General features: G+C 40.2%; 1 protein-coding gene across 6 annotated transcripts in view; it reads right to left on the minus strand.

The window, feature by feature from the left end:
- The window catches only part of etv1 (ETS variant transcription factor 1), a 44,995-nt gene extending 35,507 nt beyond the window's left edge, over nucleotides 1-9,488 (minus strand). The window contains exons 1-6 of one of the 6 annotated variants that reach the window (XM_062062709.1): nucleotides 9,055-9,488; nucleotides 8,846-8,897; nucleotides 8,629-8,719; nucleotides 5,466-5,514; nucleotides 4,803-4,897; nucleotides 1,565-1,618 (exon numbers count right to left, since the gene is read on the minus strand). In XM_062062709.1, the coding sequence (XP_061918693.1) occupies nucleotides 1,565-1,618; nucleotides 4,803-4,897; nucleotides 5,466-5,514; nucleotides 8,629-8,719; nucleotides 8,846-8,890 (334 nt within the window). In that variant the 5' untranslated portion in view covers nucleotides 8,891-8,897; nucleotides 9,055-9,488. Of the gene's footprint in view, nucleotides 1-1,564; nucleotides 1,619-4,802; nucleotides 4,898-5,465; nucleotides 5,515-8,628; nucleotides 8,720-8,845; nucleotides 8,898-9,054 lie in introns of those variants that run through there. The other 5 variants (XM_062062707.1, XM_062062706.1, XM_062062710.1 and 2 more) reach the window with 5 other exon arrangements.
- Between the last annotated feature and the right edge of the window lie 4,684 nt (nucleotides 9,489-14,172).

The raw sequence follows: 14,172 nt of genomic DNA on the forward strand, positions 1-14,172 counted from the left end.
GCACAATTGAGGACGATAACTGAAGTGGTCGCTCAGCACCTCGCTAAAGATGTGGTGACCAAGAAGTGAAAAAGCCTGTTTTTATCTACTTACTGAAGCTATACAGCCCTCTTAAAGTTGAAGTATATGATTTATTTGCATACAATGCTACATTTTTGTTTACAGAAGTATTTAATTCAAAACAGAAGATTTAGGTTTATTTATATGCAAAAAAAAGTGCAATGTTACACGTTTGTTGATCGAAACATATTATTCAAGATAGGTTTTGCCTACCAAAGCAGGCTCTTATTTTAGGTTTTGACAATTAGTTTATACAAAGTAAAATTTATATTTGTTCCAAAAACAACAACTTAATAAACATTGTCAATTTGCCAAGAGTAAGGTGCATTGTATGTTCATGTGATGTATCCCTGTAAATTGTGGCAATGTTTGTCTCCTTTCAAACTACTATTTTTTTACTAAATGAAACGGAACTTGTTTTGAATTATCGATCATTTGCGTTTATTTTGTTTCTTTAAGATGTAGGGAAACAAAAATCTGAAAAAATTGTAAATCAAATTTTTTGTGAAAAAAAAATCTTAAGCATTTATTTTAAGGCTATATCTCCCTTGCCTAATATTTGTCTTCAGAGTAGTACGGTGAGCTGGATCAAATGTGCTGGTGAATGGTTATCCACCTCTGATCTAAATGAAGTGTGATGGCTTTAATATGCTTTTATTGGCCCTTTCTCCGTCAATCAATCAATCAATCAGGGCAGCCATGTTAATCTCCTTGGTATCAAAAATAAACATCAAACTGAAGCCTTTAAAAGGCAGGGGTCATCAATGTTAAAATCAGTTTTAAAAAGGATGAAGTATAATCAGCGTGAACTTCTTGATGTGTCATTTTAAGTTGCAGGAGGGAAAAAAAATAGAAGTAAAGCAAAGACCACCCTCTGTGTTTTTTGAAGCACAAAAAGGATCCTGCTTGATCCTGATATGTGATGTCTCAAATCTCTTACACTGATGTCCGACTTTCCCTGCAGGTTAAAGGGGGGGTCGAGTATATCGAGAAAAAGCGTTGGGCGTTTTGGTGGCGTATGTTTAGTTTCAGCAGGCCCGCTGGGAGCTCGCCTCCCTCCATTTCTGGCCAACCAGGTAAAGGCTGGCTGGGAAAGCGCGGGGCTGGTGTCAACTACAATTTTCTTCCAGAGTATTCTTAGAAACGTTGCTTGTTTTTCCTTGTTGTGCTTTCATTGCGTAAAACATTCACTAACGATGGCGAGGGGCCAAAAGATTGGATTTACAAAGTCCTGATGTAGAAAATGCAGCCACACTTGGAAGGTGCGCACAAAGAGCACTGAGGAAAAGGTCGAGGGGGGTCTCGCAAGATGAGAACATTTCTATTCTGGAGAAAAATTCAAAACAACTCACCCCCCTTGTCCCCCCTAAATCACATGACACTCAGCCTGGCCCTCCTAATGTTAAAAATATCCTCTAAAAACAATATTCCTGCCTATGCAAATAATAACACACTCCACAGTGTGAAAGAGAGACACACACACACACGGATGGTGGTTACTCACAGTTTTCAGTCTGGAAGTCTGGGACAAACTGCTCGTCATTGTCGGGAACCTGAGCTGCAAACACAAAGGAGACAAACGAGATGTTACCAAGACCTTCTTCTACTTGAGCACACAACCTCTGCCATGTTGGAGGGCCCAAAACGGCTTCTCTACATGAGTGTGAAAAAATAATTACGAGTATTTCGATAGACACAAAAATGTATTAAACGTTTTTGTGTTGCATAATTACCTCTGAATAAATTTAGCATGAGTCAATTACAACATGTTTTAAAATTGATTTATTTGGGGAAACTATGTAGAAAAACCTTGTTGGGACAAATAGGACAACCTAATAGATCCAATAGCTAAATGAAAAATGATGTCTTTACAAACATAACAATGCCCCGTTTTTATCATTTAACCATGTGTATTACCCTGGTTATAGTTTGCATTGGTGTACAATAACTCTTTCTAATATTTTGACCCTCTAAATATGAGACACACAAAACATCTTCAAGTGTGACAGTACAAATTGTACATCACCGCAATACACAAGTGAAATAAATACTGGCAAAAAGAGCATTACTAGGTATGAAGAGAATACACTTGTATTGGATCATATTAGATATTGTACCTAAAGAAGTGACCTGAGTAAAACAAGGTTTTTGATATTCAAATTTCAAATGCAAAGTTTCAATGCAAAAGATGTGTCTTTGTTATTGAGGTAAAAATACAGTCGGGAGATACATGCTTTTCATTGGACATGTTTCGGTGACCCTGAAGCTGGTAATCCCACTTCCTGTCGGCGTCTGCCAGCAGTCAGCCTCCCATCGTTAGCAGCATCTAATTGGCTTCCTCCCTACTGATGGATCCACCTGTACACCTGCCGCCTTGGCTCTCGGCTTCCAAACCTCACCCAAAATGCTCGACCCACAATCCGGCCAAACACCGACGGGTCAAAGAAGAGGCGCTTTAAAAGCGTCCATTAGCACATCTATTTATATACGCGCGGCGAGGTACAGCCTCATTATCGTTGCGACACAGCGAGCCCGTCTCAACATGACTACTTTGCCTTTCATTTGAAAAAACAATTATTTTTCTCAATTTTTTTTGACAGTTTTCCTTTCAACAAAGGATTGGGTGTGAATTGAGAGTAACCAATCAACAGCTGATGTCTCTAAGCGCTACAGCAACATGTCATGTGACCGACAGCACAATTCACTTCAGCAATTGTGACATAAAGTGAACACAATTATCTTGTAATTACAGTTCAACCAACGACAGCTAAATAAACAAATACGTTTTTAAAATATAAGGAAAAATTGTTAAAAAAATGTAACCCATTCAGCCAAAAAGTTAAAATGTAAATCATAATAATAAAAAAAATTGTAATTTAGTGGTAAACTACACTTTAAAAATACACTAATAATAAAAAATATAAGTAAAAAAACTAAATATAATTAAATACAAATATTAATGATTAAAAATGTAAGGAAAAATTGTTGGAAAAATGTAACCCATACAGACAAAGTAAAAATGTAAATCATAAATACTAATAAATGTGCAAGTTAGTGGTAAAAAACTTTTAAAAATACACTAGTAATAAAAAATTTAATAAAATAAAAACCTGAATCCAATTTAATACAAAACATTTTGAAGAATTGCCAGGTGGCTTTTATAGCCACTTTAACTGCCATATCAAACATTTTCCAGCTTTTACAGCAAAGTACAGGGGCAATCATATAGTGTATTTTAGGAATACAGCCTTTAAACTATTGGACATATCAATGTATCTAAAGAGACAAACATATATTTTCAAATTGCAGAAGGGGTAGAAATTAAGGGAAAAACACAAGTTTCAGATTTCAAAAGGTGTCTGTAAACAGACTTTACATTTCTAAACCTTAAAAATGCCACATGAATATTCAAGCATGTTTACAAGAAACATGTTGGAGCTCAGCAGCGGCTTCAAGCCGCCCCCCCACACACACTAATGTGAGGATCTGGGTGAGAAATGGACACAGGACGGCGAGAATAAAATGGAAAAAAATAGAAACAAGAGGAAATGGAGCACAAATGAGTCACCGGCTTCAGTCTGTGAATGGAACAGTTGGTCCTGGCAGAGAAAAAAAAAACATCCCGTGGAGAAGTGCAGGATTGGAACGTTGCCGCCATTCATACACACTGATTATTTATTTGATTAATTGGAAAAAAACAGGTAAGGTGACCACAGTTGACATTTTGTTGTTAATTAGTTCTATAAGAAGTGCTGTGTTTTGCAGTAAACACTAATGGTTGAAAAGTGTCAAGGAGAAAGAACTTGAATGAGGATAAGTTAGGGTGGGGGTGCAAGGTGATTGGGAGCGAACAGAGTGGTGTGTGTGTGTGTGTGTGTGTAGGGGGGTGCATGCCAGCTGACAAAGTTCCCTCAACTTTGCTCGGAAATTCATTCCCGTCATTCCTCTTCTCTTCCCACCAATTACCTGAACTAATAAATCTTATCTGGTCTGAACAGGACAGGAAGGAAGTGGTGTGTTAAGAAGTGAATGCGGTCGTGACGGTGATCCATGACGGGCTTCTGAACCATCGTCTTGAGCCTCTCTGAATGCTGAAATATTAAAATCCTTTTTTCGTCTCTTTTTAGATGTCTTCTTCATTTTGTTTCTTTTTTTAACAAAAAGAACTGACACATTAGAGTTGTTTAAAATTTATGGCGCACTTGACAGTACAACTTTAGAATAAGAGCGATCGCTCCACTACCTGAGCGGACATGTCTTTGAGTAGATAGGCTCACCTGTTCTGTTAGTTTTTTGTTTTTTTTTAAGTTAAATCTTTTAGTCACCACATACAATATTAGTCATCTGACTGCGAACATTCTCAGTCATGCAGGTGTTTGTTTACTGAATCAATTTTAACAGTTCAGTTGTGATCAATTTTTTTTCAATAATTTAATTATTGGAGCAAACCGCACCTTGTTATCAAAAATCTAACGGTAAATCTTAAAAAAAAATAAAAAAATGTTTTTGTATTTTGTAAACAATCTTTAAAAAAATTCTAAATCACATATTTTCACATTGCCATCATTTCTGGTTTCAATTTGAATGCAACTTAAATAGTAAATACTGTCGAAAGTACATCTTAGCGAAGTCGGCGGTTCAAGTCAGAACACATGCACTTTTTTAAAAAAAACAAAAAAAACAAAGAGCAAATGAAGATGAAAAAGCGAGTAAAAAGAAGAAAAGGAACATTGTCCACTAACCAAAAGTTGGGTGCTGCAGACATGGCGGAAAGAGGACACCGGCACTTAAATCCTGAAGCATCCCGGATCTGTTAGAGCACAGTGAGCCTGTCTTGCCATGGGAGGAAAAACATTTAAAAAGCACAGAAAAAGATAAGAAAAACAAAAACTTTCAGGCACCAAAAAAAAAAAAAGTTTTGTTTTCTTTTTATGCAGGAAAGTAGGCGAGGTAAGTGAGTCTGTCAGGAAAAAGATGATAGATCCATTCTTTTTGTGCAGGCAAGGAGGCGAAATTGAAGACGACAAGGTGGTGGTGCAGCTGGAGATGATGGAGAGGAGGAAGCAGAGGGGTAAGAGAGAGAGAGAGAACGCTGGGTGGTGTGCGGCACGTTAGCTCCCGCCAAAAGCCGAGGAGACAGTGAGCGGCGGAGAGTGTTGCGCTGGTAATTTGTGATGACACTCCCAGCTAGAACCTCCTCGGTCTCCCTCAAGAGCCCCTTGCTCTCGCTGGCAGCCTCTAATGTATGCACCACACACCAGGTGCCTCTTCCATGCCGCCTTTTAATTGGACTGCCATGTCAAGCATGGAACGCCGCTCTTAAAAAGCCCACCCCCCAACTGCTACTACTACTGTACCACCACTGCCACACGGCCATTTGTACCCTGACCCATGTGAGACACTCACCTTCTGCCAGCCATGTCTCTTGCAGGCCAATCAGGTCCTGGATGAGCTCTGAAGAAGAGAACCAAAGCACGGTCATATTTTTGGGTCAGGTACACATGCGGACAAGACAGTTGAGGCCCAACACAAGCTGTTCCAGGGCGCTGGTTGAACAATTTGATTGGATTTCAAAAAGTTATAATGAAAATAATCCGTTGCAGGGTCAAACTGTGGCCACCATGGCGCCCTTCTTATTTTCACTTTCTGAACTGTCATACAAGTGTAAAAAGAAGTCAACAACTGTTAACGTTTAGAAGTAAAAAGAATGAAACAGTCTTACCCTCAATTGTAACAAAACATCGCCTAAAAAAGGAAAATGCACACAGAGATATGCCAAGGTCAGATTGAAGTTTTAAGTTCGGCATGACTCTAGAGATGCATTTTGGTCAAATTTTAAATTGTATAATGTTGGATTCAGAGCAGTGGTTTTAAATGTTGTCACCAAGACGGCGTGGCGAAGTTGGTAGAGTGGCTGTGTCAGCAATCGGAGTGTTGCTGGTTACTGGGGTTCAATCCCCACCTTCTACCATCCTAGTCACGTCCGTTGTGTCCTTGGGCAAGACACTTCACCCTTGCTCCTGATGGCTGCTGGTTAGCGCCTTGCATGGCAGCTCCCGCCATCAGTGTGTGAATGTGTGTGTGAATGGGTGAATGTGGAAATACTGTCGAAGCGCTTTGAGTACCTTGAAGGTAGAAAAGCGCTATACAAGTATAACCCATTTATCATTTACCATTTACCAAGTACCACCTATAAAAAGACTTAACTCTTCAAGGACCACCGTAATGATCAACATTACAATACAGTAGCGTAGTAGGCCTAAATACTCATTAAAAACAAGGCAGATGTTTTATTTAACAAGTATATCTAATATTTTGACCAGTGTAACATTACGCATAATTTGAACAGTGACACTGTGTTTGAATTTTTAATTAAGCGATTCTTTGGCGCACCACCGTTTGAGAATCACTGAATTAGAGGTTTTAACACCAGCTACAACATTCTGTTTTAAAAATGCACTGACAGTAAGGCGACATTTTTGCTATTTAAAAACAAAATGGTACGATGGCAACAGTGGAACAATTTAAAAAATGTGAATGCGCTATTAATTTTTATTTTTTTACTTTTTTTTTTAAAACAGCTAAAAAGTTAATATGGCATCATGCAAAAGAAACTAAGCAAGATTTTTTTTTTTTTTCCAAGTATGGAAATTCTACCCTTGCACAGATTTAAGGTTGAAATTGAGTTTGTATATAGATGAAAGACCATACAGTAGGAAGGCTTTTTTGCCTCATTCCTGTGAGAATCCTGCATGTGACCGAAGCATTAAGGAGTGGGACTATCCAGGACAGGCCCGCAGTGTGCTCAAACAATCACCAGGTAGCATCTGTGAGCAGATAATACTGTATCATTTCTTTCTGATTTACCAGGTCAGTAGTGAACTCTTCACTGGCGCTTTAAGTTAGGGATGAGGCAAAAACTAACCCAGACCTACTGTATATACTGCATATGCTGTTTTTAAGAATGCCCTCAGGTGTGGAGCTAGCCAATGTTTTTCTTACTAGTCTTGGTGAAACAAAGATCTAGGTAAAATCCAGGTTAAAAAAAGGTCTTGACTGAAAGTCAAAACATCTTAGACCTAGATTGTGTAGAATGTAGGGGTCTACCAGAGGCATACAGTCCTGGAACAGGCTGCCAGCTCATGTCAGAAACTGTGACACCTATTTAACATTTAAAACTGCACTGAAACAGTGGTTGAAAACTACCCAGACATGCACACACAATTAGACTATTCACTTGTTTTTGTTTGTTTTATTTGTTTGTCCATGGTCTGTGCTTATGGTATGCTTGTAACGTGTAATGTCTTGTGATGTATGTATTCTTTTGTATCATGACCTGTTGAATGTTTACTGTATTAACATGCCTTAGGATAACGGATGAAAATTTGATATTGTGCTAACTCCGGCATATTGACATTGTTGCTCTATGTTGATGAATATGCATTGTCCTACTTTAAATAAATAAATATTTGTACATCTGACTTGAAACATCAACACAAAGCTTGCCACGATGCACAAAATAAAAAGTTAACAAAACTCAATACTCTCATGTTAAGATGGCATACAAAAGAAACTAAACAAGAAATGTATTTTTCAAATATGACAAGCCGACCCTTGCATTGATTTAAGGCTGAAATATAGTTTGTGCGTGGTCGAAAGTTGAATGTTTTTAAGAATACCCACGGGTCTGGAGCTAGCACATTCCTTACTAGACTTGGTGGAACACAAGTCAAGGTCCTGCTCTCCAAAGTACCTAAATTGGACCTGGACTGTGTGGCATATTTGTACATGTGACTTGGCGTATGATCACAGAGCACGGAGGCGCTGTAGTTAACATCCACAAAACTACATATATGTAATAATAACTTGAAATACAAAATAAAGCAGATAAATGGAGGGGAAGAAAGAGAAGCAGACTATATTAACCTTGTATATTGTTATAGTAACAATAACTTAAGCTATTGTATTGTAGATAATAGAGGTAATTATTGTTATTATTCATTATCAATAGTGCTATTTCTATTGGTATTTGTATTGCTCCATGTTCATTGTCATTTCTGTATTATTATTTATTTCACTAACTGCTTCTTTGCTATCACTTTTACCATAATTGTACATATCCTATTTGCTGATGTTTTATATTGTTGTTGTTGTTGTTCTGTTTGCTGTTGTTGTTGTCTTATTCCCCTCTTGTCCCCACAATTTCCCCCTCTGTCTTCCATTTTTTTTTAATATCTTTCTATCCCCTCCTGCTCTGGCCCGGTTGCACCAAATAATAAAATAAATCCATTGAATAAAGTCAAATACAAATAAGGAAACAAGAAAAGTAACCCACACTTCTCTTTTGTAAAGTACATTGGAATTGTGTGATGCATTACATTGTATCGTATGCATGTTCGAAATAAAGTGAAATTTGTACAGCCGATATGGGCATCTCCATCAATAATATGATTTGCCTGAGAAGCTGGATAGGACAAAAAATAAATAAAATTAAATAAAATATCCACAAAAAAATAAAAAATAATAAAAATTGCATTCTCGCTTGAGGTTTAGCAGTTGTGAAATTACCTTCAGTGTCCACAGCGAGGTCGGACCTAATCAACTTTCTCTTTCTGTCCTTTGATGGCCTCTCGCAGCTCCTACTTCTAACAGGACTCTTCTGCGAACAAAAAGAGAATCAATTAGTCCCGTTTCGGCGACAAATGCGTAAATGAATGCAGCTTTCACCCGGCCATTAATAACATATGCGGCTTTAGGCTGCGAAATGATAGCGAAGCACACTCACCTCGCCATGACTGAGGGGCACCTGCTGGTCACGTGACGCCTCCATCGCGCACCTGCAAATTGTTAACAAAATAACCAAAAAGTGGGCGAGTGATGCTCGGTGACACCTTGTCTGATGCTCGGTGACACCTCGTCCGATGCTCGTCAAGCGGTTAAAGGACAAAATTCCAAGGCTGAAATCGTTCAGAAATATGAAAAGGGACTACTTGCCGTTATAACCCGGAGCACCGGAGCGCGGCTGCTCTCCCCTCTGCTCGCTTGGCCGCCTGACGTCGCCTTCGCCCGGCCCCCTGAGGAAAGGTGTCCCCAACTCCTCCTACTTCTCCTCCCGACTGTCGACGTCCTCCAGCGGGTTGTTGAAAGCAGAGTGTCCGTCACGAAGAGCACCATTTTGTCATGTCCGCTACTTGTGGACACATGATTTGACGTAAGTTAGCTCAACTGCTCCTCCACTCACCCGACGACGCTACTTACTTCTATACGTACTACTTCGGTCAAGTTTATGTCTGCAGTTACAATTTTTGAAATGTGACATGTTTAAATGAGCTCTTCGGTTCTGACAGAAACACATTTTTGTGGTGACTTGTTGACATCCTTGCCAACCTTGAGACCTCCGAATTCGGGAGATGGGGGGAGGGGGTGTGTGTGTGGTTGAGGTTGGGGGGGGGGATATATATTTTCTAGTATTTCTTATAAGATGCAGGCCTGGCCCTAACCAATCTGGCACCCTAGGCAAGATTTTAGGTGGCGCCCACCCACATCGGCAGTGAAGTGTATATACTCACAAGAAACCGAATAGCTTTGTCTTTGACCTTTTTTTGTACTTAAAGAAAGTAAATTAACATATTATATGAGAATGTTATGTTATGATTATCTTTAACCGAATCACAGCAGTGCTCAAATTAAAAAAACAGCATTCCCTCTCATGTGATATTGCTTAATTAACATTAATGATGTGCACTTTAACAACTATAGGCTTACAACTATACTTAATATATAAAGGGGTGGAAAAGTGACTATTACCTGCAGGGCAAACATTAGCTAACCAGAAGGCAATAACAATGTAAACAAAAAACACCTGCTTAAAAGATCTAATACAAATGTCCCTGAGGAATGTAAGGTGGGAGTACTGTAATTACCTAACGTTACATTATTATTTTCCATAACAATTTAGCCCCCTCCACAATATTAACCCGATGTTAAAACAGAACCAGCTATTTATTGATTAGCAATTGCCAAATCATGTAACATTAGCTTAATGCTAAAAAGCCAGGTTACTATCATATTCTGTAACAGACAAATAATTTCATGTAGGCTAACGTTACCTACCTGCTACCTCTGTCTTTTTCTCGTTTCTCCTCCTCTTCTTTTCTATTTTTTCTTTCCTGGGTACCTGACAGTTTTGGCCGTTTTGACATCTTGTGTTGATTTTTTGATGCGGTGACGTCCAAAAAGAGTCATGATACGGGAAGAGAGGGGGCACACCATGCGGGGGGAGGGGGAGGGGGTGTAATGTTGTAACAAATAATATTTCTATTAAATAGACTTTACTTTGCATTTTAATTAACGTGGGATTATTTTTTGTATTTAGAAAAAATAGTACCTACTTTTTTTTTTTTTTTTCTCCAACATTTGTGGCACTGGCGTGGCGCCCTTAGCATTTGCCTATATGGCCTATGCCACGGGCCGGCCCTGATAAGATGTATATAATATATATATATATATACACACACACATTAGGGGTGTGGGAAAAAATCGATTCGAATTCGAATCGTGATGATTCAGAATCGATTCTCATTTTTTAAAAATCGATTTTTTAAAAATGTTTTATAGATTTTTAATATTTTTTTATTGTTATTTTTTTTTTAACTAATCAATCCAACAAAACAATACACATCAATACCATAACAATGCAATCCAATTCCAAAACCAAACCCGACCCAGCAACACTCAGAACTGCAATAAACCAAGCAATTATAAAAGCTTTTTACAAAAATCTACTACTCTGCTTGCATGTCAGCAGACTGGGGTGGATCCTGCTGAAACCCTATGTATTATATGAATAGAGAATAGTTTTGAATCGGGGAAAAAAATCGTTTTTGAATCGAGAATCGTGTTGAATTGAAAGAAAATCGATTTTGAATCGAATCGTGACCCCAAGAATCGATATCGAATCGTGGGACACCCAAAGATTCACAGCCCTAATATATATATATATATATATATATATATATATATATATATATATATATATATATATATATATATATATATATATATATATCAGTGGCGTGCAGTCACTAGAGGCCTCACCTGCCATCATGGAAAGAAAAAAAAAGTAAAAAGAAAAAAAAAAACATTAAATTGTTATATGTATCCAGTGATTATACTACAGTTATTTTCCATTTAACTTCACCAGTTTTAGATTATTTTTATTTTTATTTTCACATTTGCCGTTCAAATACTGAGAAGAGACGGTGCGGTGTCAGCAGCCAGTTGAGGCACGTCACTGCGTTGTGCCTCGCCCTCAACATGGATTGTGCGCAATGACTCGACTAACTGCTGGCCTGCTGTGCAGTGAGACCGTATTGCTATATGAATTATATTATACATTTCCATAGTTTAGTTAGCTAAGGTATATAATGTACAGTGTATTTTGTCAACAACTGTATGTGTGTAACGTATTTTTAGTGCTGAGCGATCATAAAATTGCTGCCAAGACACACTGTGTGAGGCTCGTCTCATAACCCCGCCTCCTGGTGCCGGTTAACACTCCCGCCGCAGAATGCATCGCCCGACGGGAGCGCCACACCAACCAAAGCCCACACCCAAACCCTCCACGTGCAAGACCGAATCCACCCAAAAAAAGTCACTTAACAAGAAGCCAAAAAGTGCAAAAACAACAATGCTCGCGCGGCGCGCCGGAGGAGCCGTGAACAGGGACACAACATTAGGTACACCTGCAGAATGCAGCGCGGATTTCATATTTCATTCATTCACAACGCTCCCGCATTTATAAGTAAAGGTCAGACCATAATAACGTTGTTTTAATTAAATGTGCTTTATTGTGTGCTACAGTTTGTAAGTGTAAAGTTAAAGTTAGGTTAAAGTACCAATGATTGTCACACACACACTAGGTGTGGTGAAATTTGTACTCTGCATTTGACCCATCCCCTTGTTCACCCCCTGGGAGGTGAGGGGAGCAGTGGGCAGCAGTGGCGCCGTGCCTGGGAATAATTTTTGGTGATTTAACCCCCAATTCCAACCCTTGATGCTGAGTGCCAAGCAGGGAAGAATGCTGGTATGAGCTTTTAAACATAACCCGTTAACTGCTGCCAATCAAATTGTGAATAAGATACTCTTTAGGGTTCATATGTTTGTAAATCTGACTGTGATGAAGTCAGTGCCTCAGTTCGGCCACCGTGTTCAATGGAGAAGTCTGATCTACAAAATTTGCAGGCAGCATACCCCTTCCCCTTCGAGCTGTCCTGGATGACCTGAAATTATTTTTTCCAATCATTTTGGAACTTGCAAGCGTAATTCTTCTTCTTACTCCATCCATCCATTTTCTTCCGCTTATCCGAGGTCGGGTCGCGGGGGCAGCAGCCTAAGCAGGGAAGCCCAGACTTCCCTCTCCCCAGCCACTTCGTCCAGCTCTTCCCGGGGGATCCCGAGGCGTTCCCAGGCCAGCCGGGAGACATAGTCTTCCCAACGTGTCCTGGGTCTTCCCCGTGGCCTCCTACCGGTCAGACATGACCTAAACACCTCCCTAGGGAGGCGTTCGGGTGGCATCCTGACCAGATGCCCGAACCACCTCATCTGGTTCCTCTCGATGTGGATGAGCAGCGGCTTTACTTTGAGCTCCCCCCGGATGGCAGAGCTTTTCACCCTATCTCTAAGGGAGAGCCCCGCCACCCGGCGGAGGAAACTAATTTCGGCCGCTTGTACCCGTGATCTTGTCCTTTCGGTCATAACCCAAAGCTCATGACTATAGGTGAGGATGGGAACGTAGATTGAGCGGTAAATTGAGAGCTTTGCCTTCCGGCTCAGCTCCTTCTTCACCACAACGGATTGATACAGCGTCCGCATTACTGAAGACGCCGCACCGATCCGCCTGTCGATCTCACAATCTACTCTTCTCTCACTCGTGAACAAGACTCTGAGGTACTTGAACTCCTCCACTTGGGGCAGGGTCTCCTCCGCAACCCGGAGATGGCACTCCACCCTTTTCCGGGCGAGAACCATGGACTCGGACTTGGAGGTGCTGATTCTCATCCCAGTCGCTTCACACTCAGCTGCGAACCGATCCAGTGAGAGCTGAGATCCTGGCCAGATGAAGCCATCAGGACCACATTCTTCACATTCTTCTTACTCGTCGTCGCCATGTCTCTTCTTCGTTCTTCTGCTTCGTCTCTGTTATGTTTTTGGACATTACTACTTGCCGTAGCTTTGAAGCAATGCATGATGGGAATCCGGATGTTGTGTGTCAGTGTATTAACGTGCCGGCTGGAATAAACACACGCTGAGAAATAGCTCCGTGCCTGCCTACTTTATGGGTTATAGATAAACCTATGGATAACGGAGACCTATATAATTGTCTCCTTTTCAGGTGAGAGAGGATGCTAAAGGCAGTGCCTTTAAGGCACGCCCCTAATATTGTTGTCCCGGTGGAAATCGGGAGAAATTCGGGAGAATGGTTGCCCCGGGAGATTTTAGGGAGGGGCACTGAAATTCGTGAGTCTCCCGGGAAAATCGGGAGGGTTGGCAAGTATGCTTGTTGAAGGCTCAAACCAGGACGAGGGCACACGTGACACCTGAAAGGCGTGAAGACACCCTAGAAACATGACCTTTGCAAAATGGTTTGGTTTTCCACATGCATTGCAGTCCTTGCCTTGATACCATTAATCATTCAATTCTACTAGTTAAGATGGAAAGATATGGAATTAGAGGGCTGGCTGGAGACTGGTTAAAAAGTTATTTAACCGGGAGGGTACAATTTGTGTAGGGCAGCACAGCGGTGAAGGGGTTAGTGCATGTGCCTCACAATACGAAGGTCCTGAGTTCAATCCCAGGCTCGTTTGTCAACGAAAAGAAGACAACGCTTACGTGAAAAAAACACAAGTTGACAAGATGGGTACAAAAATAACTTGAAAGGTGCTCTGTGCCACATATGGTGCTAGTATAGCACATTAGCATGGCAAAAAGTTAGCATGACAGAGTGCTAACAGAATATCAGTGTGAAAACATGATAGTTTGCTGCCATGATCAATCAATCAATCAATCAACCAATCAATCAATCCCAATGCGGATTTGTCGTGGCGGCCATGG

The sequence above is a fragment of the Entelurus aequoreus genome, linkage group LG11 (assembly GCF_033978785.1).
Source record: "Entelurus aequoreus isolate RoL-2023_Sb linkage group LG11, RoL_Eaeq_v1.1, whole genome shotgun sequence".
NCBI lineage: Eukaryota > Metazoa > Chordata > Actinopteri > Syngnathiformes > Syngnathidae > Entelurus > Entelurus aequoreus.